This window comes from Urocitellus parryii, chromosome X (genome assembly GCF_045843805.1).
Source record: "Urocitellus parryii isolate mUroPar1 chromosome X, mUroPar1.hap1, whole genome shotgun sequence".
In the NCBI taxonomy this organism is placed as follows: Eukaryota; Metazoa; Chordata; class Mammalia; order Rodentia; family Sciuridae; genus Urocitellus; species Urocitellus parryii.
This window is the reverse complement of record NC_135547.1, coordinates 16,728,984-16,750,975: the sequence shown is the minus strand read 5'-3', so window position 1 is coordinate 16,750,975 and position 21,992 is coordinate 16,728,984. Positions and strand designations below refer to the sequence as shown.

Sequence of the window (21,992 nt, the reverse complement as noted above, 5' to 3'; positions counted from 1 at the left end):
CAACCTGCCAACAAAGAATTATTTGGGCCAAAATATCAATAATGCTAAGGTTAAAAAGCCCTGCTCTAGGGATGGGGTTGTGGCTTAGTGGTAGACCGCTCGCACATGTGAGGCACTGGGTTCGATCTTCAGCACCACATAAAAATAAATAAACAAAATAAAGATATTGTGTCCATCTACAACTAAAAAGATATATATTTTTTAAAAGCCCTAGAGAAGGGCAGTGGTAATGATAATACGCCTGATCTTGTAAAGTGTGTACTTTAGTGGGAAAAGATAGGCAATAGATTAGTAAACAAATGAACATGACAAATTTAGATGTATTAAATGTGATGTCAGTCAAAGAAGGTACTTTGATACTCACTGGGAATGGGGGTATATGAAAAGGTCAAGGAAGTTTTCTCTGAAAGGTTATGTTAGAGCTCAGTCTACCTTAGTGACAAGATACTGTCAAACAATGATCAGGAAGACGAGCAGTCCAGGCAGAGAGAAGCAAGTGCAGATGCCAAGGCAGAAACAAACTTGGCCTGTTAGATAAACACAAAAGCTTATATAGTGGGGGCATAGTGATTTGAACAGTAGGTAGAAATGAGGAGGGCAAGATTCCATGGGAGTAGGGATCTCCAGACTTCCGTAAAGGGACAGAGAGGAAAGGTTTTTGGTTTTGCAGATCATATGGTCTCTGTCTTAGCCGCTCATTGCTGGTGCGAAAACAGCCATAGATAACTATGTAATTGGTGTGGCTGTGTTCCAACAAAACCTTATTGATAAAAACAGAGGGGTATGTAGGCTGTAGTTTGTAAACCCCTGCTGTAAGGTCTTGTAAGATGTGGTGAAGAGAGTGGATTTTAAAATAAAATTAGAAATCTCTGAGGATATTAAAATGAGGGGAATGACATGATCTAATTTACAGTAGTAAAGGAGCACTTCAACTGTCTCATAACCAGTGAATCCTCAGTGAATTAGAGTCAGCCAGCCATTCCTGTGTCCTTTCACATAATTTATGACAGTCACATTTGGCTCCCTATCTACTGCACTTGCTTTGCATTTCTCTGTCTCTGAGCCTTTGCTCATACTGTTCCCTCTGGCTGGAATTCTGTGTCACTCCCAGTGACACAGCCAAGCGTCTCTTCCTTTGCACCCTGTTCCTTTCTCTCAGAACCACTCCTTAACATTGGGTTTCTCTATTATAGCACTTATTTCATTTAGTTATGTAATAATGCAGTCTTGTTTTATGTAATAATACAGTCTTGTTATAAGAGCTACCACTTAGCATTAAAGATGCATCAGACACTCTTTTCTTAAATTTTTGTTTATGCATTATAATTATATATAATAGTGGGTTTCATTATGCCTAATCATACCTGCACATAATTTGTTCAGTTTTCTTCCCTAGTGCCTTCCCTTTCCCTTCCCTTCTCCCTAACTCAATCCATTTACTCTACCAATCTCCCTTCTGTCATTATTTTTTAATTAGTGTTTTATCATTATATAAGCAGTATGCATTGTGGTACATTTGTACATGGATATAGCATAACTCTGTAGATTTTATTCCCTTCTTAAAAGCTTTTGATACTTATTTCTCATTTAATCCTTGCAACAACTCTCTGTGGTAGATACTAGCCCTATTTTCCAAATGATAGAATTATGGTCCATAGGACCACATAACTTGACTGAATTCATACAGCTAGATGGTAGCCAGGTGCACATTTGAACTTAGTGTTCCCTGACAGCAAGCCCTTAGCAATTCTGCTCTGTGTCTGTTTCCCCCACTAGTCCGTGAGCTCCTTGAGGGCAGGGACCATGTTTAATTCATGTCTATGCCCTGTGCCTAGCACAGTGCCTGGCAAATAATAAGTGCTCTATAAATGTTTATTACATTGTATTGGCTTCAGGAAAGGAACCATTTGAACATTATAAATGTACTATCTTCAAGACCACTAGATGTCACTTGAGATGCATAAATGTGGTTAGACTTTAATGTGACTGCGAAGACCTTAAACAGCATCTGCCCATTTTTAACAAAGTAAAAATGAGCCTTTCTTTGAATTTTGAATCTTGTCATGGCCATCTGTTTTCAATTACTTGATCATGACAACCTTACCTACCAGAGGTGTCTTGGCGTTGTTTTCCTCCCTTGAGTATTACTTGTCTTTGGGGGTGCTGCTGCTACAGCTTTTCATACTGCTGTTTTGTGTGTGTTGTCTGTAGTAGTTAACTTAATTGATAAACATTTGAGCACCTATTGTGTGTCAGGTACTGTGCTAGACTCTGGGGATACAGAGATGAATTGAGACATGGCCTTTACCCTCAAGGAGCTCACAGTCTTTTTGGGGAGACTGACAGGTAAATAACTATACTCTACTGTGCTAAGTATTATAACCAAGGACTCTAAGAAGTGCTGCTGAAGCAAAGAGGAGAAAATTCTGCTTGGAGGGGTCATAGAACAGTTACTTTGTAACTTAGTAGACAAGTAGGAAAATGAGGGAAAGCACATCTCAGCTAGAGGGAATTGCATGAGTGAAGGTATGGAGGTCCCGAAAGGACAAGGATTTGGGGAGGACTTGGTGGGCATTTTTTAGAAGAGAATGGTGGGGAATGAGGGTGGGAAGGTAGGCTGGAGGGTGGGGTGGCTACTAGTTTGTCAAGAGTCTTGAATGCCATTCAAAGAGCTTTTTTTTTACTTGCCCGTTTGGATTGTAAACTACTCTGAGTGTTCTGTGAAGGGAGTGACCAACAAATTCTGTACATTAGACACTTACTTTAGGGGAGAGCCTGGTGATGGAAAGACTTATACTCCAGGCCCTGTGAGTCAGAACGAGGGCCTATGCTGCAGCAGCTGGGGTGGCAAGGATAGGAAACCTGAGGGGCAGGGTAGAGGAAGAAAGAACAGAGTTGGTGAGTAGAAGAGTCACAAGAACTTCTTAATGAAGCTGTTCCCCAGGAAGCACAGGTAAAAACAAATTTTGAAAAACCAAGACTAATGTCTGTTCTTTAGCCTATGAAAAAACTGAAATTGGACCTTCTCTTCCATCATCATAACAAAATATTGCCATGAAAGCTGCAAGGTCCCCAAACATGCAACTCCCTCCTGGAATTGCATTGTGCCAGCCTTGTTTTGGGAACTTTCCACTAGTTCTTATTCAACAACTGGGCAGTGTTGCTCTCCCTGACTCTGCTTAGAGTGGACTTACATTCAGAGAAGAAATGGTATTTTACTGACACTGGTGAGTGGGATTACAGGAATAGAATTCTTCACCCTGCTTGCCTTAGAATCCAAGCTGTTGCTAAGGAAAGTGTCAGGAGCCAAAAATGTATATCAACAACTGTAGAGGGTAAGAAAACATTAACCATTCCATAGCTTCTGTGTTGAGAAGAGTAGTTTCCTGACAATGTACATATGTGACTAGGCCTTTTTTTGGCTTCAAAATCTCACTTGCTCTTTGTGTTTTTCCTTTAGGGTTGGTGTTGATTCAGACCAAGAACATTTGGTAAATATGCATTTGTGTTGTCCCTGGCATTTCTGTCAAGTGTACAGCCATTTGGAAAGAAAACAGCCTCCTGTAGACTTCATGTCACTATTTAGATCCTGTGTTGTCTGCCTCAGCTTTTAACTGACTTCATTCCTGGCTTTTCTCACTACTCCATAGAGACAAAACCACATTTTAGTTAGCTTGTGGTTATCAAGAGTGGCAGGTTTCCTATCTGTAGTCCATCCTGGGCTTTTGCCACAGAGGGGAGTAGTCTCTTAAGCACTCCTGGGTTTTCAAGTGACTGCTCTGGCACAGGGAGCCTTTTTCCACTTTGGTTTGCGCATGAAGGCTTGTCTCTGATGTCAGCCTCACTCCAGCTGCTCTTCCTGTGTAACTTTCAAATTGGATGACCAGCAGCTGCCCCTGAGAACTGCCTAGAAGCTTTTGAATGTTGAACTAGCCTTCCCTGCCTGCTCAGGAGAATGCACTTTCTTATCTCCTTGCTTCTTTCCTTCCGTGTGTCAGTTTCTCAGTAGTTCCTATGAACTCCAGCCTATTGGATTGAGCACAGTGTAACTGGCTGCACTTTCTAGACTAACCACCCTTTTTCAGTATTTTCTGTCTGCTGTTTAATGGTTTCTGAGCACCACTGAATATGTGACTCTGTATTAGACATAAGATGAAAAATCAATGAAATTATGTTTTTGAAAACAGAAAGCATCTACTTCAAGACAGGATTCTTGTTCTTGTCTGAAATAAGCACTGGTATATTTTTCTTTAGGGTATAGTTAAAAAAAAATTATCAGATTCATTTCCTAAATGCTAATTTTGTTAGCTGTTGAGTGATGAATGCCTGTGTGTGTATGTGATATAGTAAGTACTTGCCTCTTTTGTGGTCAGAGCCTTAAAGTAGAATTCCATGGGCTTGAAATACTTGAACAAACCAGGCTGGATAAATTCCCATCATGCCAAGCTGCTGGGTTAGTGTCCAAGTGGTAATAGCTCCTCAATGCCTCCACCCCTGTGGCAAAACCAGAATACAGTTATCATGCAGCTCACAGGACAAATTCTTGATTGTTGTCTGAATAAGGCTCCATCAGCTGTGTCACCTCTGTCACCAGAGGGGAAATGGAAACAGAATTGCAGGGACAGAGCCAGGTTGGTGACTGTAAGTGGTGATATACAGAAAAGAAAAAAAAAAGATTTTTCCCTGGCTTCAAAATTCCATGGATGTTTTGGTTATATTGTTTACTCAATAAATGTCTGCAAGGAAACACAGAGGAGCACTATAGTAAGTATGGAGTGTGGGGAGGGTTGGATGTGCAAGTATTAATGTGGTAAGGAGGTGGTGAGATCTATAAACAAATTGATTTTCAAGAAGTAAACACAAAATAAATAAATAAAAATAAAACAAAATACCGTGGGCTGGAGATACAGCTCAGTGTTAGAGCACGTACTTAGCAGGCACAAGCCCTGGTTCCATCCCCAAACCAGTAAGTAAGTAAGTAAATAAATAAATAAGGTGAAGGTATGCAAAACCATACCTAGCAATGTGAAAGGAAATATAGAAAATGCTCTTCAGTACTTATAAGCCCACACATTGTCCTCAGACATTTTTGTGTATGTACTGATTCATGTCAAGGAAAATAATAACTACTTCTGAGAATTAGGGAAGACAGGAAGGAACCAAAACCCAGAATCTAAACTCTGCACTCTTAGAAAATTATAGAACCTTAGAACACTAGCACTATAAAGGGCCTTGGGGAGTCTCTAACATTCACATCTTACACATGAAGAAATTCAAGTCTGGAGAGGTAAGAAGTTAGTTAACATTGGTGAGCCAGGACTGGAACCAGATAGTCTAACTGCCCAACTACCGACCATACCATATTACAAGTAAGGACACAGTTTATCTTTTTGGAAGCTATTTTAGAAGGAGCCTGCTTGCTGTATTAATTTTCTCCCCTAAGCAATCAGGCTTACCATGGAATTTCCCTGCTTGTTTTCATTTTGCTAGTGAGTTAAGAACATAATAATAACTTTGAATGCCAGTTACTTTTGAGACCCATGACAACTCCCAAAGATAGGAATGAACGTTGGTATGATGTTTTCTACTTAAGTTGCTATTGCATTGGGGGGTATAAGTCTTTCAGATTTCAAAAGTGAATTCTCCTACACTGACTTTTAAAAATGACAATAGATTCATAAATTAGCAAGTCTTCTGAATAATAGAGATGTTCAGACAAATATTTAAATTTCTTCAAAACTGCTGTATACAAGCCATTAAATTTCTAATGTTACCCATGTTGGAAAGTTTCTTTTCTGTAGGCTGTAGTTCTGATTCTACTAAGGAAGGACTCTATACAAATGTGTTTGTGTATATAATGATTTTTGTATTATCTTTCTGCAGGGTGTTCCAGAAAATGAACGGAGAACTACCAAAGCAGAGAGTGCTTGGCTCTTCCGGATATGGTACAACTTCGATCATAAGTATCCTTCATTGAGAAAAAAAAAAAGATAGTATGGACACAGAACAATTGTTTTGTTTGTTTGTTTTATGGTGCCAGGGCCTTCCTTACACATGCTAAGCATGCACTCTACTACTGAACAACCCTAGCGTCAGAACAATTGTTTTGACAGTTGCTTTCTGGAAGTGGAATGTAAAACCTAACCTATAGTCTTCCCTTTCTTCATCAGTGTGTGAAGGAGGAAATTCACACAATTGAATGCCTCTGCACACCCAGGAAACCAGTAGGGACTAGTTATTGTAAAGGCCGGTTATATGGAGGGAATCAAGAGCCCAGATGTCATACTTTCTTCAATGTATAGGTTTATTTATTGAGCAAATTTTAATATTTGTTGTCCTTAAGCTAACTTAGTGAATCATATAAAAGGTATTTGTTTGTTCTTGTTGGGGTACTTGCTAGGGTGGACTAGGAAAGGCTGCCTTAGGGGAAAACATGGAGATGGAATAAAACTTCAGTACTGATAGATTACTACAGTATGCAGGGACATGCCTTTTCTTCCCTGACCTTTTCAAAGACCAGGAGACTCAACTGTACATTCAGAATGCTATAAGTGTGGCACACACCAGTAATCCTAGCTACTCAGGAGACTGAGGCAGGAGGATCCGAAGTTCAGGGCCAGCATGGGCAACTTAGGTCCTCTCTCAAAATAAAAATAAGCTTAGGGATGTAGCTCAGTGGTACAACATTTACCTAGAATGTTCCAGACCCTGAGTTCAATCCCCAGCACCACAAAAGTGCCACAAATAGCTAAATATTTTCATTGATGATCATATTTTCTTGTCCTGTTGTAAATTTTCTTCATAGCTATGCTTTGAATAGTGTTGGTGTTCTATTACTTGTTTAAATCATGCCTTTAAAAACATTTTTGCTACTGTTCAGATGTTTTTCTTATTTGAAATTTGAATCAGAAAAAAAGAAACCATGGAGTTATTTCAGGCTAAGATTTATTAGCAAGTGAATGAAAACTTGGTTTAGGTTCCATTGAAGCAAATTTGGGATAAGCATGTAAAAATTGTTCTATTTGCTGATCAAAGCCTCATATACTTAACATGAATGCACTTGACATTTATGATTAGAAGCTACTACTTACTATATTCTATTTACCAGATATTTGCATTCACTCTTTACAAGTATTTCAAAATTAAATTACTGTATGGAAACAAGAATGCAAGCATATCTGTGGTATTAAGACTCCCATTAGGGAGGGAGACAGCCTGGCTCTTTAAAATAGTTTAAAGATTATGTCATTACTTTTGGCTCTATTATCAGCATTTTGGATATAAGCCATTTGCATACCTCTTGGGGCTTTTCATCCCTCTGATTTAACAATTATTTTAGCATCTTTTGCATAAACTGTTTTGTACATTTTCTTATACACAAACAAATGATCTTAATGTACAGAAAGAATACCAGCTTTTTAAAAAATATTCTTATAGAAGTAAACATGAAGACTTGTTTGATTCAGTACTACCCTATTAAGTACTACACAAGATCTGGTCATGTTAATACCTGGTGCCCTGGGAGAATTAATTATTCATCATTGTAGATTTTGGTTCTCTTGGGTACAACTGGATTATTTATTAAAATTGTGGTATAACTTGGAATACAATAAAGTACATGAATCTTAAATGTTTAGCTTAATGAATTTTGACCTATATCTACACCTGTGTGCCCACCATCCATATAAAGCTATATAGAAGCATTTCCAGCACCATAGAAGGTTCCCTGTGTTTCTTTGCAATAGTAACATCATCCCTGCCACCCCCAGAAAGGGGTAACCATGATTCTGACTTCAGTCAGCATGAATAACATTTTATCTGTTCTTGATCTCAACAAAAATGGATCATGTATTATGTATTCTTTTGTGTTTTACTTCCTTCGCTCAGTATCTTCCATGTAATTTATTTATGTTGTAGCATGTAACAGTGATTCATTCTTTTTATGGCTCTGTAGTGTTCCAAGGTATGAATATATTATATGATTTTTGTTTTTGTTTTTAACCATCCTACTGTTAATAAACATTTGAAAATGCTTTTGGCCATAACAAATAAAATTAATATTTTAGAATATATGTATATTTTTGGTGGATATAAGCACTCACTTCTTTTGGGTGTATACCAAAAAGTAGAATTTGGGGCAAATATATGTTTAGCTTTAATCCATACTGCCAACCAGTTTTCTGGAGTGTTTTTAACCAGTGTGGTTGTAACCAATTTGATAAATTCATCGTTACACCCAGTAACAAGTTAAGGGAGTTCTGGTTGTTTCACTTCTTTGCTTGAACTTCGTATTTATCAGCCTTTTGAATTTTAGCCATTTTGCTGAGTATATAGTGATATATCCAGTAGTTTACTTTGCATTTCTCTCTGATACCCAGGAAAAAGCATCTTTTCAGATGGTTTTTGTACATCTTTTAGATATCTTTGTCTTTTCTCTTTCCTATTTACTTATAGTTCTTTTATATTCCTGAATTAAGTTTATTGATGATTTTATGGATTATGTCTTTTTAATCTATAGCATGCCTTTTCATTTTTTGGATCCTGTCTTTTGAAGAACAGAAGTTCTGCATTTTAATGAAGTCCATTGTAGTATTTTCTTTTGTGGCTAGTGTTTTTTGTCCTAAGGTTATGAATATATATTTCCAATTTTCTTCTAAAAAGTGTGACTGTTTTAGCATCATCTTTAGGTCTTTGATTCATCACAAATTAATTTTTTTTTTTTGCAGTGCCTAGTATATACAAAGCCCTGGGTTCAATCCCCAGCTATATTGGCAGCCTTTTTATTTTATTTTGTGACAGGGTCTCTCTAAGTTGCCCAGACTGGCCTTGAAATTGCCATTCTCCTGCCTCAGCCTCCCAAGTAACTGGGATTTATAGGCATGTGTCACCGTGCCTAGCACAAATTAATATTTACCTGTAGTGCGAGGTACTTATGGTTAATATCTATGTTTTTTTCCAATATGGATATCCAAATGATCTAGCACCATTTATTAAAAATACCAATGATTACTGAACTGGGGTTGTAGCTCAGTGGTAGAGCACTTGCCTCACACGCATGAGCCCTGGGTTTGATCCTCAGCACCACATAAAAATAAAGAGATTGTGTCCATCTACAACTAAAAAATATTTTTAAAAATACCATCATTACTCCCATTAAATTGCTGTGGAATCCTTGTTGTAAATCACTTGGCCATATAAGTAGGGGCCAATTTCTGGACTTTCTATTCTCTATTTTTATATCAATCACACTTTTTAATTACTGTAGAGTAAATGTAGGTTTATTCTTCTCTAGTACTACCTTAGCTATTTTAGGTCCCTTGCATTTTCCTTTAAATTTTAGAAATATCTGGTCAATTTATACATTTTGTGTCTTGCTAAAAATAAGCAAAAAAAAAAAAAACTACTGGAAAGAAATGATATCTTAGCAATGTGAGACTTCCAATTCATGAACACAGCATATCTCCCCATTTTCTAGTATTTGATGCTTTTGATGCTATTGCAAATGGTATTTGTTTCATTTTCTGTTTGTTATTGTTATACATATAATTGGATTTTATGTATTGATCCTATGTCCAGCTGTCTTACTAAAGTTCACTTACAATTTCTAGTGGGTTATAGATTCTTTTTGGTTTTCTGCATACACGATTTGATCTATGAATAATGATGTGTTATTTTTTATTTTACAAGCTCTTGTATTTCTTTTTTTGTTATTTTTCTACATTTATTGTGCATTATAGTTGTACATAATGCTGCAATTTGCTGTTATACATTTGTACATGCACAAAACATAACAATATATTTGGCCTGTATTTCTTTTTTTACTCCCTACCTTCTGTATCTTTCCTCTATTCTACTTATCCCTCTTTAGTTTTCATGTAATCCCTTCACATTTCTTTTCCCTTTCCCTCTCTATCTTCCACATATGAGAGAAAGCATATATAACCCTTGCCCTTCTGAGTTTAGCTTTTTTTTTTTTTTGCTTAATATAATGTTCTCAAATTTCATCCATTTTCTTGCAAATGACATAATTTCATTTTTCTTTATGACTAAGTAAAACTCCATTGTGTATATAGGCCATATTTTCTGTATCCAACCTAGGCTGATTCCGTTTTTTGGCTATTGTTAGTTGGGCTGTTATAAACATGGGTATGCACTAATCACTATAGTATGGTGATTTTTAATTCTTTAAGATAAATACCAAGGATTGGTATAGGTGAGTCTAGTGCCTAGTCTTTTTAGAAACTTCCATACTGATTTTCATAGTGTTTGTATTAATTTATGGCCCCACCAACAGTTTTAAAGTTTCTTTTTCTCCACATCCTCTCCAGTATTTATTGTTATTTGTATTCTTGATGCCCTTGCATTTCTTCTTTGAGTCTTAATACATTGGCTGGACCTCTACAGCTCAAAGCTGAAGGTGAGTGGTGATAATGACATTCTTGTCTTACTCCTTATCTCAGGGAGAAATTTTTCAGTATTATACCATGAAGTATAATGTAACCTTTAGGAAATTAAGACTATTTCCTTTTATTTCTAGTTTTCTGAGAGTTTTATCATGAATAGACATTGAGTATTATTTATGTTTTTCCTGCATCAGTTTAGTTGATGACATGATTTTTTTTCTCCTTTAACCTGTCATTGTGCTGATTTGCATTGGTCAGTTGTTTGAATATAAAATCATTCTTGCTTTGCTGGAAAAAATCCCACTTGATCGTGATATGTTACCTTTTGTATATGTCATTTGATTTAGTTTGTTAGTATTTTGTGTCTGCTTTTGTGGGAGATATTGGCTTGTGATTTTTAAAATTGTAATGTTCTTTATTAGGTTTCTATAGCAATATTATGCTGACCTTATAAAATAAGTTGGGGAGTATTTGTTCTTTTTCTGTTCTCTGAAGGAGTCAATATGAGATTGGTGATGTATCTTCCTTAAATGCTGGGAAGATTTTAACATTGAAGTTATTTGGGCCTCTTTCTTTTCATATGGGATGGGTTTTTTTAATCTTTTAATAGAAGACTATTCAGATTTTCTTGATTCTTTTGTCAAAATTATTTGGCAAGTTCTTCTTTTTATTCTTTTGGCAAATTCTCCTAAGGAATTTATTCAGAGAGTGTAACACCACAACTTGCTAGCCTTAATAGTATCCTACTCAGTGCCATTGGACACAGACTTAGACATTTCTGTACTAGTAGAATTTATCATTCTAGTTTTTTTCCATTGGCTTTGTGTGGCCAGATATTTTATAAAGTATATTTATGTTGAAAATTTAATCTTTGCTTACAATTTAGTAATATGGCAAATCAAAATTTTGTGTGACTTTCCCATTTTTTAAATTTTTTTTTTAGTTGTAGTTGGACACAATACTTTATTTAATTTATTTATGTGGTGCTAAGGGTCAAACCCAGTGCCCTGTATGTGCTAGGCGAGTGCTGCACTGCTGATCCACAACCCCAGCCCCTGACTTTCCCATTTTTAATTAAGAACTATCTTAGCTTCATATTCTTCCCCCGCCCCAACCCCTGGAGTGCTAGGGATCAAGCTCAGGGCTTTGTGCATGCTGGGTAAGAAGTCTACCACTGAGCTATATCCCCAGTCCATGTTCTCATTTTAGAATATGGGGAAAATGGGGGACTGCGGATCCAGCTCAGTGGTAGAACACTTGCGTAGCAATTGTGAGGCCCTGGGTTTGAATCCCCAGTAGCACAAAAAAAAGCATGTGGGGAATATGATATATATGTCTGTATCCTTTATCCCTCCTTTTTCTTGTGATTCCCTCTTTTTCTTCTGAGTATCATATATTATCAATCCGTTTTTATCTGTTGAAATGAGGGTCTATAGTAGAGGCGTTCATTATACATAGTTTATTTAAATGTCTTAGGAATTGACTTTCCCTACCTCCTTACAGTTTTATAGGAAAAGATTCAACCTGATACTGAAGTTCAACTTAGAGTGTTCAGGAGGCCACTTGAATCCACAGTAAATTATTAAAAACATTTTTATTACTTGTGTACTATTAAAATATTTAATCTCCTCTCTGAAAATTATCATTCTTTGTTTTCTCCCTTGCTTCCTTCAGTGCCAAATTTAGAGTGACCTTATGTTCCTTTTACTTTTGGTAAAATCAGAAAAGCAATATGATGTAGTGGAATGGGCACATAATTGGAAATCAGGCCAATTTTGATTAGTAGATCAGTTTCTATTTTCTTAATTGTGTGACTTAGGCAAGTCCTTGACCTCTCTGAGCCTCAGTTTTCCTATCTGTGAAATAGAGATGATAAAAGGTCTCCCTTTGCTTTCTCACTGTCATCATGTGATGACAACATGAGATTGCATATGTGAAAGCCCTTTGTTAACCTCCAAAGTGGTCGATGGTTGGTATACTGTGATAATAACTGTCATTAACTGAGTTGTTTTTTGAATGTGTGGAAAAAGCGCAGCCCTTCCTTAACCACTCACAGCTACCTGAAGCCTCTGCTGACTCATAGTGGGCCTCCTCTCACCACCACACTCCCCAACTGCTGCGGGCCCATCGCCAGGTGCCTAACCAGTCCCCAGGCTTATGAAGTAAGTGATTTTTATCCACCAACTGAACTGTTTAGCAAGTTTAATTTAGCTGCTTTATGGGTGGGTTTCTGGTTTTGTTTTATTTTGGTTTAGTTTTGGGCCTTTGAAGTATAAAATCCCTCAGAAGAAATTTAAGCATACTTTGCTCAACCAAAAAATACACTGAAATCTACAAATATAATTCATGGCCTTTCAAATGTCATTTGATAACAGATATAGAATTTATCTCATCTTACTTAGGTGATGTTGCTACCTCATTCTATTCCCATGCCAGCTTTCATTTTTTGGTAGCAATGTGGCCCAAGTTTAGCACTAAATGTATGTTTTCGTCTGTGTGTTAGGGTTGCCACAGTTATGTTGAGAGAATTTTAAAACAATTTTGATGCTGCTCCTGAAGTGCAACAGATGTTTTGTTTCATACCTACCAACTTTTGGATATCTGAGAAGGTTTTTCTGCCCAGTGTTCACATTGTTGGAAGGCAGGGACAGATCTAGACAGAATCTAGATTCTGCATTTATGCAGACCAGCATATGATTGGTGATTTGGTAAATTTCCCAACTAAGAAAAAAGTGAGAGATATGCTAAATAGCCACTATTTTTGCAATGTGAACATTTTAACTTTAAATCTTTGTTTCTAAACCAACCATTCAGAAATAATCTGTGGCATCCAGTGGGCTCTCCTATCAACAAAGCCTACCGTTTTTGACTACTCAGACACAACACCCAGGACCTTGAGTGGAGAGAGGGGAAGCTGTAGGGAAGCAGTGTAGACATGTACCCTCCAGTTGCTCGCAGCTTCCTTTGTGGCATGGCACAGCAGATCCTATAGGAAATGGGTGGGATGAAGTAGGCAGCATGGGGGTGGCACCTGGGCCAGGTTGGGTGGTGGGAGTGGGAGTACCCTATGGCTTTGTTTAGAGTGAGTGCGTATTTTTGACAGACTGCTGGCAGAGTGGGAAGAACACCCCATGTTGCTTTATCTCTCTCCTACATTGCCTGGACTCCCCTCTCAAGCATTGTCCATTTCTGCTGTGTGTCACATTTTCATATAGTCCACAGGACACACAGTTGTTGTGGACCTTTGGATTCTTGGTGATGGCAAGAGGGATGCTAGCCAAACCTCACTGCCTGAACCAGCAGAGCAGGCTGACAGTTCTGTACAGAATCAAATGGGCTACCAGGGCACAGCAGCCAGTGTCCAACAGTATAGGAACATATAAATAAAATAAAACTCACTAGTAACTCTGTTTTTACAGAGTTAATGTTGAATACCATTCCAGACCTTTCTGTGTGTACACATGTTTTTTATTTACCAAACTGGGACTATACATTCTTGATTTCTTTTCCCTCTTGTAGAACTTTATTAAGTATGCTATTTTGCCACAAACTTTCCATTATAACCAGAGCTTATGGAGCTGGGAGACAAGTATGCAGTGAGGATTTCGTATTTCTGTGTGAGGTGGTTGGACTAGATAGCATCAAGTCTTTTATCATAACCATGTGTTTATCAGTGTGCTCCTCCCCCTCTCACCCTAGACCCTAAGACCCTTGATGGCAGACCAATATGTGAAAGAGCAAGTGCTATTTCAGGGAAGGGGTCCAGGAATGGGATGCTGTAAAAGCACACAGGAGGGACACCTAACCTAGACCTGGAAGATCAAGGATGACTTCCAGGAGAAAATTATAAATAAATGGTAGTCACATGAAGTGGGCAGAGAGGACAACATGTAGAATGATGTGGAGGTAAGAGAGATTTGGGAGACATCTGGGCAACTGGCAGCACTATATACATTGGGGCTGTTGGGGTATGAAATGCAGGTTGTGTCAGAAGATAAGGCTGAAGCGGACAAGTCACACTGTCCTTTTTTTTTTTTTTAAGTTGTTGATGGACCTTTATTTTATATATTTATATGTTGTGCTGAGGATTGAACCCAGTGCCTCACACATGCTAGGCAAGTGTGCTTCTGCTGAACCACAGCCCCAGCTCCCAAGTCACACTGTCTTTTAAGGCATTGTAGGGACATTTAAACCTTATCTTGAGGGCATTGGGCCACTGAAGAGTTTTAAATAGGGAATGTTTAAAAATTCTCCTACTGGAAATGATTCTTTAATTTCTTAACAATTCTAAATCTTATTTTATTTGCATTTAGAACCAAGAACAATTGAAGGATGATGACTCTGATCTTATTCTCAATGATGGTGATATCAGCTTGACATACGGGGATTCCACTGTGACCACTGAATCGACAACATCTAGTGCCCCTAGGAGATTCTTGGGCAACAGTTCTGAAGATGCCCTGGATCGTGAGCTTGCATTTGGGGACCACGAGCTGGTCATTCGCGGGACACGCCTGGTTCTGCCTATGGATGATTCTGAACCCGCATTAAATTCATTAGAGGATACGAGACACAGCCCAGCCTAAGCTTATTAATATTCACTTAGTGATTTGTAAAATTTGCACATGTGATTGTGAAGAAATTTGTACTACCTAAAAAGTCCTAGTGCATGTCTCTGAATGTGTAAGCTATATAAATGCTATTTATATGGCATAGAAAGAATATAACTATCCAGTACAAGGCAGATTGTGAACAAACTATTCTTTTAAGTTTTGCTGGCTGCACTATGTAGGCTGGATCTGTTTTAGAAAGTTACTTTCACAGTGATGTTGTGTGTTCTGTTAGCTTTATGTCTCAGTTAAAGTATAAAAAGTGATGGATTTACTCTATTTACCTGACACTTAGCAGGAGTACCGAGTTCTTGTGATGTGAATTAATTTGTGTGTGTGTGGTTGGGTGGGGGGACAAGAAGGAGGGAAGTGTTATTTCCTAGTGAACCCAGGGAGGAGAGGTTCCTTTGTTGGGACACTTTTGTTGATTGCTGCTGCCTTTGTCATGACCTTTTTCTTTCCCTTTTCTCTTGTGGCCTATTGTGGTGTAAGGAGCTGATGACATTTTGATCTTGCCCCACTCAGGTTGTAGAGTGAAGTTGGAGTGAAGTATGGGGCTGTCCCCCCCCCCCCCTTTGCTGTGAAAGAACAGATTCATTAACTACAATACACTGGTGTTTCAAAAGAAGGCTGCAAATGACCTCCAAGACCTTTTTCTTTTCCTCTAGGCCAAGACCATGGAGTTGCATCCAGCTGGCTTAGCCAAAGTACAGGTGTATATAGTTCAGGGCACTTGATTTAGATTTGGAGGGGCTGGGGCAGGTGGAGAGGGGACAGAGGGCAAGAAGGGAGTAAATGGTGTTAGAGGTCTCTCTTCCCAAATATGTAAATATTCTATACCAGATAAGTTTAAATAAGAAATTTAATTGCTGCTTAATTTTTGATTATGTACTTTATCTGTATAGCAAGCTTTGTTGTCACAAGTTTTTATATCAATTTAAATCGCTGCTCTTTAGCAGCCGAACAGGAGCAAAATGTAAAATTTTTAAACTTACTGTATCTAATTGTCATTTGTTAGTCTGTAGTTGATGTTAAAAGTTAATTTATGAATTCATGAACATCCCATACTACACCAAAGGCAGTCATAAGAGAATTGCAATGCTCTGGAGCATTTATTGTAAGGAGGCTCCTTTGTGTGCAGTGGGTATAGTTGTCTTCATTGTCATATTACTTTTTAATATTAAACACCTAAGCTGCCATGTATTTTTTTTCCACAGTTTTCAAGGAAGAGCACAGAACAATTTCCCATTTCATATTCATAGTATGAAAGTGAATTCTATTTTGTAATGCTGAAAATTACTTATAGGTACAATGAATACTTGAAAGGGGAATACTTTTTGATGTTGATTATGACCTATTAATAATTCTGAAGAAAAATATAAACTTTTGTGGATTTTTTCCTCAGGTCTGAGTAGCATTGCCTTAAATCTTACCCAATTAGAAAATTGATGTATGTACATGATGTTCAAATTTTCCACTGAAAACTATTCATCCAAACAAAACATGTACTTATTCTCCAAAAGAGTTCTGTGCTATTGCAAACACTCCTTGAGATTTTAAGGGAATTCTAATATTGTACCCTCTAGTGGCAGCCTTGACTGTTGGCATAGCCATTTGTTATGTAGTGGTAGCAACTTTCCTGCTATGCAGGAACCCCTCCTGTGAAGTGTATGTTTTATATGATGTGTGCCTCTTCGTCTAGTAAATAATTTCTTGTTGATGTATGTTTGAGGGGCTTTGTATGTCAGCATCATCTTCCCACAGAGTTATTCAAGTTATAAAAGGTTATACAATAATTTAACAACTACCTTTTTTATTGTCAGGTTACTGAGCTCACTTTATGAACATGGCTGTAAATACTTAGCATGATAAATTCCGTAACTTGTCTGTTTCAGCATGCATAAGACTTCTCATTAGGGGAACTGATAAAGCTTGAGTCCACTAAATCTGCCTTCAGTACTTTATCAAAGGGGAACCAAGCCTGCTGTGCTTACATCATCAGCCTCTGGAAGATTTTTCTTCTCAAATCTATGTACACATCTCCACACAAAGAAGAGCAAACATTTCTGCTCAGACACCCATTGAATTGAAACACCTGGATGAACTTTGATGAAGTACAGTCTGAGTTACCATCATGCACAAGTAGAACTGTTCTTGGACCTGTTTTTCTGTTGTTTGTGGAACCTACATGTTTGATTGACTTGAACGTTGCATCTTTTAAAGTTATTTTTAAAGGTCTCTTGGCATTTATCCTAGTTGTCTGTGTTTGGCAATGTGCTGTTAAAATAATAGACTTTTAATCTTCATGTATTTTTTTTTTGTTTTCCCTTGGAGTACTTGGACAAATGTTATAGTGGTTTCTTTTAGGAAAATCTGTCATTAAAGAAATTATAGCCTTGCAAATAACCACTCACCATATTTGAGTCACAGCTTATTCTAGTGAGATGTAAAGAGTGCTGACTTCATTTATTTTTCTACACACACACACACACACACACACACACACACACAGACTGAAAAAGGGGGAAGACTTATGTTTTAAAAACAAACCTAACAACTTAACTTACAGGGTGGCAAATTCTTGGTGCTTATGTATAAGGGTGGGTGTATTTGCTTATGGTCACAGTTGGGCCATTTAAGAAATATGAGTCAAAGTGGTCAAATTCCATTACATTGATTTGTGGCCTGTTAACTCAGTAATGGAGAATGTCATGAAAATGTTAGTTGTTTCTATTAGATGGAGAGTGTTGATTCTTTAACCAGTTAGGGTAGAAAGGCAGTTTCAGGTTCCTTCCCCCAAGTTAAAGATGCATCTCTCTCTCTCTCTCTTTTTTTTTTTTTTTTGGTACATGACATGTTTTGTAGTTAGACTTTGCTGACAGTATCATTACCTATCTGGCTACTGGCCCCAGCCACCATCCATTGTGTCTTGTTGCCATCCACTATGGCTTCCTTGCTCATAGCCCAATGAAAGGCACAGGTTGGGGGCTCACACACAACAGACTTATTCCTTGAAACAACTCACATTTTATAATTCACCGCACATTAGTTAACCTGACCCAGTGCTGGAGCATAAGGAAGTGAAAAGATAGATGTTTTGAGTTGATCAGAAATTTCTTGACAGGAAGTTCAACACTAAGATGATGCAGGAGGAGGCTTGAAAATAAATTTGAGAATAACAGTAGTTAATATTATTTTTAAAAAATATTTATTTTTTCGTTTTTAGGTGGACACAATATATTTATGTTACATTTATGTGGTGCTGAGGATTGAACCCAGTGCCTCGTCATGCTAGGTTAGCATTCTATCACTGAGCCACAACCCTAGCCCCTATTATTATTTTTTTAATTAGGTTTAAAAAATTTTTTTTTAGTTGATGATAGACCTTTATTTTATTTATTCATATGTGGTGATGAGAATCTAACCCAGTGCCTCACATGCCAGGCAAGTGTGCTACCGCTGAGCCCCCGCCCCCACCCCTGCCCCCTATTATTATTATTTTGGTACAGGGGATTGAACCCGGTTGCGCTTAACCACTGAGCCACATCCCCAGCCCCTTTTGTATTTTAGAGACAGGGTCTTGTGGAGTTTCTTAGGCCTTACTAAGTTGCTGAGGGTGACCTTGAACTTGCCATCCTCCTGCCCCAGCCTCCTGAGCTGAGATTACAGGTGTGCACTACTATGCCCACCAGTGGTTCCCATGAGGGTACATTCCACTATTCTCATTTCACAGTTGAGGAAACTGAGGTGCAGAATAGTTGTCACATGGCTAATTAAGTCACAGAGCTAGTTAAATCCAGTCTGATTCCAAAGTCCAGAATCTTCACCTCTACTGGCTCCAAAGACAGACTCTGCTAATCCATCTTTTAGTATAACAAGAAGGATAATGAAGGGAGTTTCAGATTTCGAGCCTGCTGCCCACCACCTTCGTGTTACGAGGCCAGGGTAAGGCATGAAGTCAGCTCTGTCCCTCCACTTGGGGCCATGTTGTCTGCCTCACGCAGGTTCCCCTGGTTAGGAGGGTTCTTACACTCCTAGCCAGGGGCCCTCCTGTGTCTTGTGTAGCCCATGGGCAAGGCAGTCTGACTAGCAGCATTCCTTCATTCTGCCTCCCAACCTTTTCAACAAATGGCCATCTTTCATGGCAGAGCTTTCAATTCTAAAAGTGGCTTTGTGTCCACATAGTTTGGTTTAGAAAAAAGAAAAAAAAAGCCCAGGTATTGGAGTTACACACATCTGAACACTTTCTTTATATGGTTCACAGTAGAAATAACAGACAACTGAATAACAATCCCAGCTCTGCTGGAGAGTATTCTATAGGAGTTACAGCCATATCATGGGATGTTTTTTTTCTTTTTTTGGTACTGGGGATTGAACCCAGGGGTGCTTATCCACTGAGCCATATCCCTAGCCCCCTTTTTTAAATATATTTTTTAGTTGTAGTTGGACACAATACCTTTATTTATTTTTATGTGGTGCTGAGGATCAAACCCAATGCCTCACATGTGCTAGGCAAGTGCTCTATTGCTGAACCACAACCCCAGCCCCATCCCCAGCCCTTTTTTATATTTTACTTAGAGACAGTGTCTCACTGAGTTGCTTAGGCCCTCACTAAGTTGCTGAAGCTGGATCTGAACTTGCGATTCTCCTACCTCAGCCTCCTGAGTTGCTGGGATTATAGGCATGTGTCACCACACCAGGCTCATGGGATTCTTAGGAATCATTCATGCAAGAAGTATTGATCACCTTCCAGTAGGGCAATGTGGATCATTTTTTATTTATTTTCTTTGTTATACATAACATTAGGATTCATTTTGACATAATTATAAAAGCATGGAGTATAATTTGTTTTAATTCAGCCCTCAGTACTTGACAAATGACCTCAAATACAATAATCATAAATGCTGTGATGGAAAAATATGGGACACTATGAGAGGGGATTGTCAGGAACTGAGAATGATTTTCCAAATAAAGTGATATTTAAGATCAGACCTTGGGACTGGGGTTGTGGCTCAGTGGTAGAGTGCTTGCCTAGCATGTGCGAGGCCCTGGGTTCGATCCTCAGCACCACATAAAAATAAATAAATAAAATAAAAGTATCGTATCCAACTACGACTAAAAAAAAAAAAAAAAAAAAAAAAGATCAGACCTTAAGTGTAAGTTAAGGGCCAGTCAGGTGAAGGGAAGTGAGGATGAGGAGCATTTTTGGCAAAGTGACAGTGACCTATAGTTGCTATTTCACATAACATTCCTTCAATCACACATTGAGTGGCAAAGACACCATGTAGTCTGCTGTGTACATATAGTGAAAAATAAGAGATGTGGGACTAACCTCAGCACTTAAACATTAGTAGGAAGACAGTAAGCATCCAACAATTAAATAGTGGTCAGAATAATGAGTGCACCTTGAACCAAAATCCCTGCAAGTACCACCCATTTCCCTGTTCTGCTGGGTCACTTAGGCCAAGTCTACCCTCCTTTTTTGTGTTGCAGTCTTCAGGCGTTTGAAAAGATGTCTTCCCTGAGTCTTTCTGTTCTAAGGTTAATACCATTCCCTTATCTTCTGAACATTAGGCCTGAAGTCCATTGTTCTACACTTCTCTGAACATGCCTTGCGTGAGACCATACTGGCTAGGTTTCAGTAGCTGTATCACACCCTTATCTTATAATTAGAAGAAAGTCTGGATCAGCACGCTGTCCTCAGAAAGCTTACATTCTAGTCAGGGAAGTCAATAAACATACACATAAACATAAAATAATGAAAGGTCGGGATAAGTCAAATAGGAAATGGGGTAGATTGTAGTGGGTATGAGGAGTTGGGCAGGGTGGAAGAGGCAAATCAGGAAGCCTTGCTTAAGAGGTTCCATTGAAAACAAGATGAATGAGCCATATGCTCAACGAATGTTTATTTAGCATGAGAGAAATGTCCTCCTGACCTTGGTTCAGTTGGAGTTTGAAGGCCAGCATGGCAGAATAGGAGAAGCAACAGGCTAACAGAAGGCCAGAATTCTAGCCCTGTATGCCACTGGGCACTTTTAGGAAACCATTTAAACCTCTCTGAACCTGCTTCTTCCTTTATAAAATGATGACAGTTCATGGATTCCGTAAACATTTAGTGAGCTATTAACATGTGCCAGACACTGTGGTAGGTACTAGATTCTGATTCCAGCCCCAAGTAACTGCCAAGCCTGTTGGGGGATCAAATGAAGTTATATACATAGAAACATTTTAACTGGGATTCACAAGGATCTCGAAACCAACATTGAATATTCTGTATGGTCTCACTGATGAGGTGCTATTTGAATAAAGTATGGAAAACTCTGCAGACCATGCAGCTACTCTGGGCTATTTTCCTTCAGAATCTCCAGTTCAGCAAGTTGGAGGCCTCCCAAGTGGTTGCCATAGTGAAGATAGAACTCTGAGAACTGGCTTAGTTAGGGCTGTCATGGCTGGAGTTTGAACTCCACAAGACCTGGCAAGTTTTGGACAATTCTGCCAAGTGAAAGAATCCATCTCCTTTACTATGAATCTATATCACAATTGCATCTTGTCAAGTCCTGCCCTGTGTCCTGATTGCACACCAGGTCTGCTCATTTTCTAGTTGGTGCTATATGGAGAGTACTGGGTCTCACCACAGAGACATAGTTTAGTTGTGGAACTTATTTTGCAGTGATAGAAAAATGTATTGAAAGCTCTGTGAGCACTTCTTGGAAACAAGGTTTCATTTCTCCAGATGTATTGGAACTGAAGGGCTTCACAATGTGTTTAAATGCTAATCCTACAAAAATTGTTTGAGAAGAATTTGATTCTCAGTTGTGTTGGGGGGTCATAAGACTTTATGGCATGAATTTTGTTGTTCATTTGAATTTCCTATACAGCTGTGTTCCCATGTGGGCTAGACAAAAAAGCTATGAGCTGTTTTTTCATCTGAAAAATCTGGAACACTTCTGTCAGATAATAGAAGTTGCCTGTTTTGTTC

The 21,992-nt window shown here is 38.3% G+C and overlaps 1 protein-coding gene across 2 annotated transcripts in view; it reads left to right on the top strand.

Annotated features, from left to right (window-relative positions):
• Slc9a6 (solute carrier family 9 member A6) overlaps window positions 1-17,431 on the top strand; it is a 55,967-nt gene extending 38,536 nt beyond the window's left edge. For both annotated transcript variants that reach the window (XM_026392207.2, XM_026392205.2), the window contains 4 exons: window positions 3,461-3,491; window positions 5,884-5,963; window positions 12,460-12,565; window positions 14,717-17,431. In XM_026392207.2, coding sequence (XP_026247992.1) covers window positions 3,461-3,491; window positions 5,884-5,963; window positions 12,460-12,565; window positions 14,717-14,989 — 490 coding nt within the window. In that variant the 3' untranslated portion in view covers window positions 14,990-17,431. The remainder of the gene's footprint in view (window positions 1-3,460; window positions 3,492-5,883; window positions 5,964-12,459; window positions 12,566-14,716) is intronic.
• Window positions 17,432-21,992: the final 4,561 nt, after the last annotated feature.